Source organism: Ovis aries, chromosome X (assembly GCF_016772045.2).
Source record: "Ovis aries strain OAR_USU_Benz2616 breed Rambouillet chromosome X, ARS-UI_Ramb_v3.0, whole genome shotgun sequence".
Classification (NCBI taxonomy): Eukaryota; Metazoa; Chordata; class Mammalia; order Artiodactyla; family Bovidae; genus Ovis; species Ovis aries.
The window spans coordinates 42874267-42888846 of NC_056080.1; the positions used below are offsets into that span (position 1 = coordinate 42874267).

Consider the following 14580-nt stretch of genomic DNA (forward strand, 5'->3'; position numbering starts at 1 on the left):
AGGGCCACAGTCCATGGGGTCTCAAAGAGTCAGACATGGCTGAGTGACTAACACTTTCATTTTCTTTTCTATGTCGTACAGAACAAGAAGTGATACTGGGAGAACACTGGGCATCCTCCACTGGCCTGGTTGGAGGACGAGTGGTCCAGGAGATTCCTGAAGCAGGTAATCCTTTACTTGACTCTTTCATAATGGGTGTTCCCTCATGGCTCAGATGCTAAAGAATCTGCCTGCAATGCAAGAGACCCGGGTTTGATCCCTGGATCAGGTAGATAACCCAGAGAAGGGAATGGCAACCCACTCCAGAATCCTTGCCTGGAGAATTCCATGGACAGAGGAGCCTGGTGAGCAACTAACATCTTTCACTTAATGGATATGCTGGAGTTGAGTAGTATGACAACTCTCAGGGTGGGTGGGGCTGTTTTAAAGGGCAACATGCTCAAGTAGACACTCCTAGGCCAAATACATTATACGTCTAGACAGATACAAAAACCAAAATTGTTGCAGAAGTCTTTTTATTTTGGCCGTGCCACACAGCATGTGAGAACATTAGTATCCTGACCGAGATCCAAACTGTGCCTCTTGCAGTAGAAACTCGGAGTCCCAACCACCAGACTGCTAGGGAAATCACTTCATAAGTCTTAGCTGGTTTTTTCATCTCCTCATTTAGTCTCTAAAGTTCCTACAAATTCACAAGTGTAAATGTCACTGTAAAATCAGAAACTATATTATTATTGATTACTCCTGGGAGATTTCTTAAATGTCATTTATGCTAAGAATAATAACATTCATTTTCTAAAGGAGCATGTGAGAATTGTCATTTATGGATTTAAAATATATCCTGATAAAAGCTGACCTTGGGAGTTGAAATGTATGAGTACTTTGAAATGAAGATCTCATTTAAAAAGTAGTTCAAATAGGATTTAATGGACTGTGGACTGTGGTTTTAAATTAATGAGTGTACCTAGTAAAAAGCTTTGCATTAACAGGCATATGAAAGGTCAACTGAAATATTGCAATTATCTTAATTGTTAAAGCATCTTGCTTAATATGTCAATTATTTTGACAGCATTTTGGGGGGCAGGAACAAGGAGCTCTGTCTTTTAGCATCCTTATCATATCATTATAAATCACTTGCCAAGTGCTCACATAGACGCCACCCATGATGGATCACACAGTCAAAATGCATGCATCATCTGAGCTTCAAGGAAATTTTGACTAAATGCTTTTAAGCCTCAATTATATGCCTAATACTGAATCTTGATTTGATCTATCAAAACCCCTGAAAGTCATTACCCAAAAAGAAAAGACAACAGACATCTGGTCAATCAACTTTATTTGAATTATTGAATTACCCAAATGTGCACCAACCTTTGTATCCAGATTCAGTGGAGGATACAAAAGGAAGACAAGACAAGAACTCTTACCATGAAAAAAAAGTAAAATGAGCTGAAGACACACTGCCCAAGACAGTAAGACTTAAGGATATACACTGAGTAGTAGCATCTGAGTAGCACAAAACAACTTAGTAAAGAGTAAACCTACCCAAGGGAACACTATCAGCGACCTTGGCAGGGAGTAGAGAAGGGTGATTGGGCAATCCATCCCAAGAGACAGGATAAAGCAATGGACCTGTGTCCTAGTCACCAAAATATCAGTGGCTTATTGTGGACATTGAGCCATTAAGTTCCTCCTCTCTCCATTTCAGTTTGCTCAACTCTAAAATAGAAAGTAAGGGTTGGGATGGTGTCTAAGTTCTTCCAGCTGTAACAATATGGGATTCTAAGGACAAATGCAGAGAACCTGGAAGGTTGTGGACATTACAGGAAAGAGGAAGGACAAGCACAAAGCCATAGAGGGAAGAAAACAGTAGTGGGGTGTGTGTGTGTGTGTGCCTGGGCGATGTATAGTAGGGTAGCAAGGACGTTTCACAAGCCAATTTAACTACTGTAAAGATTCTGGAGCCAGTGAACTTGGAAGTGGGTGAGACAGACTGCTAAGCTAGGTACTAGACAATACACAGGTGTCCAAATGGAGAAAGAGAGACTGTGTATCCTGTGGTCAGAAAGTCTGACTGATCGTCATGCTCCCCTCCTCACTCTAAATTCTTTGCATCTTTGTGGAACTTTATTACAATGCTTTCCCCCAAACCCACACACCAGGGTGTGGTTACAGATGCCCTCTCTTTAGATTCGCACCAGGAGCCCCCTCTTGTGGGCCAGGTAGCCGAGAGCAGTTGCTGAAATGATGGTGGTCAATCCAATCAGCTTCAGCAGGCCTGGCACGGAGGGCAAATGCCTTTGCAAGAAGGTGGTGGTGATGGGCTTCGCAGGGACATCCTGGGGTCAGAGAATACTTGGTGTCAGTACAGGGCTTGTGCACCTTGCTCCAAGAAGTCTGTATTTCCCCCAGTTCTCTGAATGTGACTCACATTTGCCAACCTCGGGCCATGAAACATCACATTCCCTTTGCTCAGAACATTCATCTCCATTCCCCACAAGTTTTTGTTGTTCAGTTGCTTGGCCATGTCCGACTCTCTGCGACCCCATGGACTGCAGCATGCCAGGCCTCCCTGTCCTTCATCAACTCCCAGAGTTTGTCCAAGTTCACGTCCATTGAGTCAGTGATGCTCTCCAACCACGGGGCCCTTGAATTAGCTAACTCTGACCACTAACTTCAAGCCTCAGTTTCCCCCTCACTTCCTCCAGGAGCCTTTCCAGTGTCCCCAAGCTAAGTTGACTCTCTCTTTTTACATTCTCAGCACGTCATCTTCATCGCACATGGGGCTTTTAGGTTGTCATCTCTTCTCCCCACCACGTGCTGAGCTCTGAAAGTGAGGTTGTACCATTATCCCAGTGGCTGATGGCACAGTAACTATTGTGCCAGGGGCAGGTTGCACAATAAATGTGTTGAGTGAACTGATCTGTGGTCCACTCAGTCCTCAATCCCATCTCTGACAGAAGCACTAAGAGAAAGACTTTGGGGTGGCCAGGCTATTGCCTTTGACCTTCTACCTGATAGACGAGTAACTCTGACCTTTCAGACACTTGTCCTCTGCAATGCATTTCACTCTATCCCTCTATGTATCCTTCCTTCCAGTCAGGAAAATCTCCTGGGGTCTTATTACAAAATGAGAGGCATATTGAAAATGCATTTTTAATTTAAATCTGCTCTGTTTCATTCTACTTCTTTGCCCTCTGAACAGAGGATACTGAGTTATCTTCCCTTCATTTCCTCCACCCTATCACCAGGTTAGAGGTTTATTCAAGAGACCTTTATCGAGTTCTTAATAAGCCTAGAACTCTCTGAGTAATCTCACCTGACCAAAAAAATATTTTTCCTGATAATCTGCAAGGCATGTGGCAGCTACAAATTTATCAAAGTTCTTCTAAATCCCTTCCCTCTGCCCTAACCCATGACATCCCTTTAAACATCCATGGGTTGAATCATTACGGGGAGGGTCTGTGAATATATACAAGTGTGTTCTATTTGCAAATAACTGTTCTCAAAGTAAAGAAATTTAAATTCATGAAATAAAATAGAACCTACCACAGACTCTGGTTCAGGCAGCCAGATTTCATCCTCTGGGATCTTGCCCATGGCATGCAGGATCTGAAAAGAAAGAGCATTTTGGTGAATAACAAAAACAACACTGTCTTTCTCCCAATCTACTAATCTTTCTCTTAATCTCCTAATCTGCTCTTTAAATACAGACTAACAATGTCTTTTGGGATATCCATTAAACACCCCAGGGTAAAAGCCAGTGTAGTCCACTGAACCTTCAAAAAATATCCAAAAGACCTTTCATCTGTGGCATCTTGGGCTTCCCTGGTGGCTCAGTGGTAAGGAATCTGCCTGCAATGCAGGAGACTTGGGTTCGATCCCTGGATTGGGAAGTTGCCCTGGAGGAGGGCATGGCAACCCACTCCAGTATTCTTGCCTGGGTCACACAGAGTCAGACACGACTGAGAGACTAAGCACAATCATTAGACTCACAATAAATCTCAGTAGCTGCAAACACACCTTAATAGGGATGAGACCAGCGGAACTGTCAGAAAATACATAAATGAATTCTGAGTCCTAGGGTAAACATGTTCGGTTTCATAATATTAGACCGAGGTTCTCTCTCAAGTATAGCTATGGTGATATTTTGCCCCATGGAGTCTTTTTACCTTGGACTCATTACTTTGGGGTTAAGGTGTTCATTTCACCCGAGACTACTGTTAAAGGGTGTTTTGTGGTTTTTCAGATGGGGGTTAATGGGGAGTTGGCCTCCAGGATCTCAGACATCTTTAACCTGCTTGTTAGGACCCTGAGTTACTTCCTTCTCCACAGCGCATGACCTCAGGCCCTACCTCTCGGGCCGCTCTCTCGCCAGCCTCCACAGCCCCCTCCATGTAGCCACTCCAGTGTGTGGCAGTCTCTGTGCCTGCGAAGTAAATCCTGCCCACTGGCTGGCGTAGAACCCTTGAAAAGAAAGCAAAGAGATAAAAATGGTCAGTCTCAGAGAGCCAGAGGAGAGCCTTCCTACAAAGACCAAGGCTGATCACTTCCCTCAGATTTTAAATGGCAGGAGGTCCAATGGCAATTTTGGAATGAGGTTCACAGTTTCCTTCAGTTCTTGCATGATCTTTGTCACAGACAAAAGTGGAATAAAAGCCACAATTCACTCCTACCCCAAGAGCTTACAGGTAAAGGGGCTGCCATCAACCGAGGTAAAAGAAGCATTTGCTTCGAGTACATGAAGTGAGGGACTATATGTGCCTGGTCATGGATAAGCTCCTTTTATGATTCACCAGGTTTGAGCAAGGAGACCCGTGTCCCCAGTTCCCACCTGGTCATTCCACCAGTGAATTTGCCAAAGTGTCCTCTCACTGAGCTCCAGCTTTCCCATCCCGTAAGGGGTGTGATCCAGTGATTTTTAAAACCTTTCTTACCAGCAACATTCAACAAATCTGTGAATATCACTATCCACAATAACCATTCATTGAGCACTTTATCAGTGTGAAGAGTTTTATTGCATTAATTGATAAACAGTTAACATTTTGGGGGGCACCAAGTGCTCTTCTAAGTGCATTAATATTTACCACAAACCTATGAGGTCAATACTATCATTATCCTCATTTTGCAGATGAGAATATGGAGGTACAGGATCTATGGTGGACATTAGGTCCACCTAGACCTTCCTTCAAGAATGAAGAACTTACTTCCAGCTGCTGAAAGGTAGTCTTCTGATGTCAGCACTGTTTGGCTATTGCCTCCACTAAAGAAAATTGCCCTGGGCTTCCTGGTGGCTTAGTGGTAAAGAATTTCCCTGCAATGCAGGAAATGTAAGAGATGCAGGTTTGATCCCTGGGTCAAGAAGATCCCCTGGAGGAGGAAATGGCAACTCACTCCAGTATTCTTATCTGAAGAATCCCCATGGACAGAGGAGCCTGGTAGGGTATAGTCCATAGGGTTGCAAAGAGTCTGATATGACTGAGTGACTAAACAACAGCAACAAGAAGCCCATATGCTACATAATAGGACAGGAGGTCACAGCACTTGGTTTCTAAGAGGGGTAGTTTGCTGTTACCCTGACAAAAATACCATAAGGGAGGCACCATCAATATGGCATTATTCATCCTATTCCATGTTTCCATTATATTCCAGATAATGGATGTGGATGTCCAGAGCTAATACCCTCACTCTTAGCCAACACTGCACACCACTGGACCCTTCAGAGAAAACAAAAGTTGGCTTGAATTGGTGGGTTTTCTTTCACCTACCCTTATTGCAGCCATCAAGAAAAAAAAAAAAAAACAACAGGAGGAGAATAGAAGATATTATAAAAGACTAGAACGCTGATAAAAATACACAGCATCATCTGGAATTATCCTTAGCCAGAATGGATTGCAGAGCCTAAGGGTATTCAGGAAGGGTTTTCCAGGCAAGAATACTGGAGTGGGTTGCCAGGCCCTCCTCCAGGGGATCTTCCCAACCCAGGGATCGAACCGGAGTCTCCTGCATTGCAGGCAGACTCTTTACCACAGTGCCACCTGGGAAGCTCCAAAAGAGCTCACCTCCGCTTCGGGGAATGTAACCCTGGTCTCCCACCTGACAGGTGGGGATACTCATCACTGTACTAACAAGGAAACTATGCACTAGGAAACAAACAAAAAAAATTGTGTGACTCACTTTATTGTAGTGGTCTGGAACTGAACCCTCAATATCTTCGAGGTCTGCCTATACTGAAGTTTTCAGCAGAATGCTTGGCAAATAGTTGGCACATAGGTAATAAGTGATGAATGAAACAATTATTACTGACATCGTCTACAATCAGCATATACAAAAATTAGCTTATTGACCCAGTAACTAGTCAGGTGGTGCCCTTTTACCCCAGAATGACCTCGTAGATGATATTTTGCCATCTTCAGGAAGATGGGACAGTGCTAACCAAAGCCACTATGTATCTTCTCACAAGCAGGTTTCAATCCTTCTTTGACTGGTTTTCATGAACAGATTGATTAGCCGTTTACATTTACTCACGCCCCCCCTTTTTTTTTTCTGTTACATACTCAGGCTTTTACTCATCACTCTACATTTCCTGTTCTGTTTAGATTGAGCTCTTGGTACCAAATGATCTCTTGGTTTAGTAATACTCTAACGGTCGTAATAGTTACTGCTGTATTATTGTCATACCTTGTTAACTACAATAAACTAAACACTAATGATTCATACTCGTCTGCACAACGCTATAAAATGTCAAAGCTATTGAATTATGCATTTTGAATGGGTGAATTTTACGGTATGTGAATTCAGTTCAGTCGCTCAGTTGTGTCTGACTCTTTGCAACCCCATGGACTACAGCATGCCAGGCTTCCTGGTCCATCACCAACTCTTGGAGCTTACTCAAACTCATGTTCATCGAGTCAGTGATGCCATCCAACCATCTCATCCTCTGTCATCCCCTTCTTCTCCTGCCTTCAATCTTTTTCAGCATCAGGGTCTTTTCCAGTGAATCAGTTCTTTCCATCATGTGGCCAAAGTATTAGAGTTGCAGCTTCAGCATCAGTCCTTCCAATGAACATTCAGGACTCATTTCCTTTAGGATGGACTGGTTGGATCTCCTTGCCGTCCAAGGGACTCTCAAGAGTCTTCTCCAACACCACAGTTCAAAAGTATCAAATCTTCAATGCTCGGCTTTCTTTATAATCCAACTCTCATATCCATACATGACTGCTGGAAAAACCATAGCTTTGACTAGACAGACCTTTGTTGGCAAAGTAATGGTATGTGAATTATATCCCAATAAAGACGTTTAAAAAAAGTATGCTCTCATTAACATACTGATTCTTGTCTACTGTATGCTGCCTTGTGTTTTCTCATACACCTGATAAGGAAAATAAGGTTCAGAGAAGTGGCCTGTCCAGGATGGAAAAGTTGGTTATTGGTAGAATCAGGAGTGGAACCCAAGTCCCTTTATCCCCAGTCTAGAACTCAATTTGCTTTTATAATGCTGTACCCATGTTGACACTTATGTGGTACCATTTGAGGAAGTTTCACTGAGCCCTACACTTGCTATAAAAACAGTTCTGACAATATACATGAACCCCCTATCTAAATTCCTAATCTTAGGCTGCAGTCTTCTTTGGTTCTATTGATTGGGATTGCTCCTTCAGAGGAATTCAGAGCCCAAAGCACCACCATGATGTGGCATTGCAATGACTTCAGTAGTGAGATTCACAAGATACAAAGGAACCCTGGGGATCTGGGGATTTTTTTCCCCAGCATTTATAAGAAACAAGGGAGAAGAGCTACATGAACCTTCTTAGAGTTATGGATTCGGGTTCAGGGAATTTCAGTTAGAACTGAGCCCACTTTTACTCTACCTTCCATATTGAGTCATGATCCCAGGAGGAAAGTAGGAAGTGTAGCAACCTGCTGAGTACTGCTCCTCACACCAGTTCTTCTCTTCATAGTGCACTGGCTGCAAGGCAGAGTGACAAAAACTCAGAGGAGAACCAAAGGAAGTGATCTCATCCAGAATAAATCAAACACATCACAGTAGGCTTCATACTGGAGAACCAACGTATATCTAAAGCGAAAGTCACTCAGTTGTGTCCAACTCTTTGCGACCCCATGGACTCTACAGTCCATGGAATTCTCCAGGCCAGAATACTGGAGTGGGTAACCGTTCCCTACTCCAGGGGATCCTCCCAACCCAGGGATTGAATCCAGGTCTCCCGCATTGCAGGCAGATTCTTTACCAGCTGTGCTGCAATGGAAGCCCAAGAATACTGGAGTGGGTAGCCTATCCCTTCTCCAGTGCATCTTCCTGAGTCAGGAATAGAACAGGGGTCTTCTGCACCACAGGCAAATTCTTTACCAACTGAGCTATCGGGGAAGCCCTATGTCTAAAATAAAGCCTTACTGTTCTGATGTTTTCAGAGATATGACTTTGGACATGTAAATGTCCTTGGTTATAAACTTCTAAGAAATTCTGACTTAGACAGTTTTCATACTTGCTTCATTCATGTCCCAGGTACCGTTCATAAACTGCAATTGTCTAGCTCCATGTTTAAAGTGGTCTTAGGTATTAAGAAGCTTTTAGTGCCTAATAGTTTCAGGACAAGTTTGAAAAAGGATTTATGCTTACTGGAGTAAGGAGGAGGAAAAAAAGTAGAAAGACTGCCTATTAAGTAAAAAGAATGACCAGATTCACATTTTTGGTGCAAGTCAACTTTGTTAAGAGAAGCTAGGACAGACGAATTAATGTTTTCATGGGATGTAGGCAATTCTGTTGATGGCAATGTGCGGTGTGGTCCTGTGCTTAGTCGTTCAGTCATGTCCGACTCTTTGAGACCCTATGGGCTGTAGTCCACCAGGCTTCTTTGTCCATGGGGATTCTCCAGGCAAGAATACTGGAGTAGGTTGCCATGCCCTCTTCCAGGGGATCTTTCCAACCCAGGGATCAAACACAGGTCTCCTGCATTGCAGGCAGATTCTTTACCAGCTGAGCCACAAGGGAAGCCCAAGAATACTGGAGTGGGTAGCCTATCATTTCTCCAAGGGAACTTCCTGACCCAGGAATCAAACTGGGGTCTCTTGCATTGCAGGCAGATTCTTTACCAGCTGAAGCCCATTGATGGCAATACATGCAGGCAACGATCAGCCTGAAAAATATGTTTTTGCCATGGATAGGCAAAACATTAGCTGAGGTTTTGTGAAGTTCAAGTTGTATTATAAAAAGTAAACATAAGTGTTATCATTAAGCATTATTTTGAAAAGTTAATAAAATCAACATGGCAAGTCTTAAGAGAAAAATGTTAGTTGTAAAAAGAGATTTGGAAAAGATGTTTCATTTAAAACAATTGCAGTCACACATGGGACTTTGGATAGCTATTTGTAACAATGAACAAAGCACAAGGCCCTTTCTGCTAGGTATAAGTGCCTCTGATGTCTCCAGCCCAGCCCTCTTCCCTCTCTGCATCTGAGTGTGATAAGCATCCTTCTCTGCCTATATCCAGTCAGCCAATCCGAAGAAAGTTTGGACTTCATGTTTCACCTTTCCCTGCTCCCAGGACAAATGCCAAAGTAAGTGCCACTCTCTGCCAAGAGCAAACAACTCATTTTTATCATCAGAAATTAATTATATATATTTTTCTAAGAAAAAGAGACTGTTCCCCTGTTAAAAATGATCAGCTTTTTGGGAATATGAGAACTGCTTTCCTCTCCCACTGGGGTTCCCCAAACAACCATCTCACAGGTGGTTGGAGGAACCTCAGCTCTGCACTGCCTCAGCCTGAGGGTGTCTCAGAACGTAACTTCAACAAAGCTTGAGTATCTACCAGGAAGAAATATCTTGAACTGTATTTTTTAAATAGAAAGACCAGTCAATTTTAGCAGCTGTGACAGGATTAATTTTTAATGTGCATAGAGTTTGGATTTTGCTACCTCACTCACAGTATCCTTGTGTCCAGAGGCTATGCTTATATTTAATCTTGTTAAATGGTGTATGACAGTGAAAAATGAAACAAAACCCATTCTTCATTATAATTATGTTTCTCTCCAAACCAATCAATTTGTCATTCTTGTTCATTTGCTGAGGATTAATTCTGTGAAGCTTCAAGAGCATGTGTTTCACCTATAACAAGTAACTCTTGCTTTAAAAGGATGAACAAAAATGACAAATTCAAAAACCACAACAACTTTTGACTAGGAGGAAGTCAGCCATTGCAAAGCTGAGCAAAATAAATGTTTAAGAGATAAGATGAAGCCATGGAGCTGTTCAACTAGGTCATGATGTGCGGTGCAGAGATTTGGATTTAAGAGGCTTAACAAGTTAAACATTCTTAGCCCCTTCATTAGATTTTCCTTATGCTTTAATCGCTCATTTGTACATTGTTTTCCATTGTCTTCAAATGATTCATGGATAACTGGATTTAATAAAAGCTTTCAAAAGGTGATGTAATCCATGTCAAAACATTAAAAACCCAGCAGTCTGGTGAATGGAAGGAAATGTCGGCTTATTGTTTTAAATATTGATGGGGGTGGTGGTTATGGTTACTGGTTATGGGCACATTGGGTCCTTTGATTATCACCAAATGCCCCTACTGCCCTGCCTCCCATATCATCCCACCTTTAGCCACGCAGAGGGGAGGAGAACTACCTGCAAAGATGTCTAGGAAGCTCAGCTAAGGCTTACCTTGAGCCAATTAGCATTGCTTCCCTGCTCCAGGAAGAGCTCTAAACTCAGGGACAAGGGTAGCATCACGTAAAACACATTAGTTTGCAGGGTCTTTAAGTTGCCACTTGGAGAAGGAAATGGCAACTCACTCCAGTACTCTTGCCTGGAAAATCCCATGGATGGAGTAGCCTGGTAGGCTATAGTCCATGTGGCTGCCAAGAGTCAGACATGACTGAATGACTTCATTTTCACTTTTCAAGCTGCCACTAGCCAGGGCCCATCCCTTCTGGGACAACTCATAAGTTGACCAGCCCTGTTGTGCACACCCCTCCAAGAAAAGATCAAGGAAAACATGAGCTCTAGAACCTGACTTGCCTGAGCCCATCACTGCTAGGCCCAAGACAACAAAGAAAGATCTCTCAGGACTTCCCTGGTGGTCTAGTAGTTACAATTCCCAGCTTCCACTGCAGGGTGCAGATTCAATCCCTGGTCAGGGAACTAAGATCCCACATGCTGCACAGTGCTGCCAAAGTCGGAAAAAAAAAAAAGAAAGAAAGAAAGAAAGAAAAAGAGAAAAAGAAAAGCAAGATCTCTCTCTCATAGGGAAGGGTTGGGAAGCCTTACGTGCAAAGCTTCTTGTGAGCCCAGAACCTTTGCATAGAGGTCACAGAGTTTCTTCAACCTATGCGAAGAGGGGAGAAAAAATAAATAAATGAAAATGAAGAAGGAAGCAAAAGTGGAAGAGGTACCTATGATTCTCATCATTCAAAAAGATTCTGAGCCTCTGAACTTTCGCTTCCACTTGACATTTGATCTTAACTTTTCAAAACAAGGCACTTTATTTTAGTTCCAGTATCTGAAATCTACGAGGTCACAAAAAGTTATAATGAAAAGAAAGGGATGTATTGCCTGCATCACCAGGGGCACAGGGCAATTTACTCCTTCATCAAAGGAAACCTTGTGTACCTGTTGTCAATTTCCTAAGCACTGGAGATTCTGGGAGGACCAAGATAGGATTCCTGCTACCCTCCTTCTCTCCTCATCCCACTAAGAGGAAATGCGCAAAGTGGAGAAAGAACAACTTTGAATTCTGCTTCTGTCTCTTCCATGCTGTGAAGTCTTAAGCAGGTTACTTAAGCTCTTTGACCTTTAGTTTTGTCCACAAACTCGCCTGAATTTTTCACTAATCACGGTAAGACAGTGTGGCCCCAGGACCAGTAGCAACTGCATCATTTGGGAGCTTGTCAGAAATGCAGACTCTCAGATCTCATCCCAGACCTGCCAACTCAGAAACAGCAGTGGCAGCATCTGTGTTTTCACAAACCTTCTAGGTGATTAAGTTTGAGAACCATGGGTAGAAAGCATATAAAGTTTCCAGTTGAGTAACTGGTGGTTGTTGTTCAGTCGCTCAGTCGTGTCCGACTTTTTGACCTCATGGACTGCATGAAGCACTCCAGGCTGCCCTGTCCCTCACTATCTCCACAACAACTGGTACATATGTAAAAATGCTTGATAAACGATAGCCCTTAAGAGATTATGGGGGGAGTCAGATATAAGCCAAAAGTTATAATTAGTTAATTAAGGTACAAGATAAGACTTATTTCCATTCTGATTTTTATAGAATAGTATTGTTAAATGGGATTTAACAGGTGATATAAAGTTAGGTCAATGACTTTCAAAAATATTATCATTATTATTATTTTAAATACAGGAACTCTTTCTACAAATAAAAATATATGAAGATGCCTAGTATATGTATGTATAATTGAGTCACTTTGCTGTGCAGAAGAAATTAACATAACATTGTAAATTAGCTATATTACAATAAAATAAATTTAAAAAGAAAATTCCTAATTTCTCCTCCCTTCTTCCCTCTCTTCCATCCCTCCTTCCTTCCATCCTTCCTCCCTCCCTTCTACCCTACCATCTCTCTCTCTTTCATTTTTTCTTTCTAATTTCTTTTTACATAAAAGGACTAATTTAGCAGAAGCAGAGGAATAGTCACACAGAACAAAGAAAATTAAATAGAACCAAATATATAAGGGAATTTAGAATCATAAAGGTGAGCATTTTAAACTCATGAAGAAAAGATAGGTTATTTGATAAAATGTCACTGGGAGAAATGGCTACCCTGAAAGAAGCAAAATTGGACTCCTATGTGACTTCTTACACCAAAATATATTTCAGAAGGATTAAAGATTTACACAGAATAGACGAAATCAGAAAAGCACTGCATATGAGTAATTTAAAACAATCTTGAAATGGAAAAGTCTTTTCTATGCATGATAGACCATTCAGAAGCAATGATTTTAAAAACGGATCAACCTAATTTCATAAAAAGCTAAATCTTTATTATAGTATAAAATGAATAAGCCATAAATATGATCAAAAGACATATTGGGAAAAGATCTGTTCCACACACTGGAGATTCAGCAGTGAACCAACCAGACAAAACTTCCTACTTTCATAGATTTTTTTTTTTACTGTTTTGCAACATTTTATTTTACTTAATACTGTAATTATTAATATTTACAGATAATACTACTGGTTTATAACATGTTTTATTGTACGTAATTTGTGTACATTCTTTTTTTCATATTCTTTTCCATTATGGTTTATCACCAGATATTGGAAATAGTTCCCTGTGCTATACAGCAGGACCTTGTTGTCTATCCATTCTATGTACAAGAGTTTGCATCTGCTAATTCCAAACTCCCAATCCATCCCTCCTTGGATCTTGATATTCTAGTGGGGACATTCTTTAGGTAAGTGGCCCAATCAGACCTCCATAGCCCTGGCCAAGCACAGTGGTGGCAATTGTCATAAAGCAGCGAGCTAAGAATGGAGGCAGGAGAGGATGTGCCATAATGTATCCAGGGACTCTTGCGTGTGCACGCTCATCATGTCCGACTCTTTGTGACCCCATGGACTGTAGCCCACCAGGCTCTTCTGTCCACAGTATTTCCCAGGCAAGAATACTGAGGTAGGTTGCCATTTCCTTCTCCAGGGGACCTTCCCGACCCAGGGATCAAACCCATGTCTCCTGCATCTCCTGCATTGGCAGGCGGGTTCTTTACCACTAGTGCCACCTGGGAAGCCCTCCAGGGGCTCTTAGTTGGTAAATATGTTATCAGGGAGGCTCCCAAGGTGGCGCAGTGGTAAAGAATCTGCCTGCCAAAGCAGGAGACACAGCAGACATGGCTTTGATCCCTGGGTTGGGAATGTGCCCTGGAGTAGGAAATGGCAACCTGCTCCAGTATTCTTGCCTGGGAAATCTCATGGACAGAAGAGCCTGGCGGGCTACACAGTCTTTGGACTTGCAGAGTCGGACATGACTAAGCACGCACACCATGCCAGAAGCACACCGTGTTATCAGGGGTGGTATGGGAATAAATAGTTGGTAGTGGTGAGTACCAACTGCTGAAAGAAAGTGCCACCTCCAGGGAACCTAGTCAGTCTGTACCTATACTTTTTCATTGTTATGCATCATTCATGCAGGATGTATGGCAGAGTGCCCTGCAAGGGGTCGTTTGTTTACCTGGTTTTCACCTCCCCCAGTAAGTTTTCAGCTCCTGGGCTATATCTATTTTTGTATTCTCCATAGCCCCTTGCATGGTATCTTATGTATGATAAACTCAACAAATATTATTTTGAATACTTTGTTCTTCAGTTATCAGCCTTGTGCCTCTCTACAAGACCCTCATGATGAAACATAACAGACATGTCATGTTAGGAATATACATTAAGCAGTCTCTAAGTTGAAAAGTTAAGTGAAGTTGAAAGTAGGTAGAAAGAAGAAACAGAGAGAAAAAAAGGAAAGGGGTATAGGGTAGCGCAGGAAGGGAGAGAGGTGGAAAGGAAGGAAGGGAGGGAGGCAGAGAGGAAGGGAAGAAAGAACGGATACTTTTTTC

At 42.3% G+C, this 14580-nt stretch overlaps 1 protein-coding gene across 1 annotated transcript in view; it reads right to left on the bottom strand.

Moving 5' to 3' along the window:
• Nucleotides 1-1319: 1319 nt before the first annotated feature.
• MAOB (monoamine oxidase B) overlaps nt 1320-14580 on the bottom strand; it is a 121071-nt gene continuing 107810 nt past the window's right edge. Inside the window, exons 11-15 of the mRNA XM_027963635.3 lie at nt 11294-11351; nt 7872-7969; nt 4356-4467; nt 3550-3612; nt 1320-2339 (exon numbers count right to left, since the gene is read on the bottom strand). Coding sequence (XP_027819436.2) covers nt 2187-2339; nt 3550-3612; nt 4356-4467; nt 7872-7969; nt 11294-11351 — 484 coding nt within the window. The 3' untranslated portion in view covers nt 1320-2186. The remainder of the gene's footprint in view (nt 2340-3549; nt 3613-4355; nt 4468-7871; nt 7970-11293; nt 11352-14580) is intronic.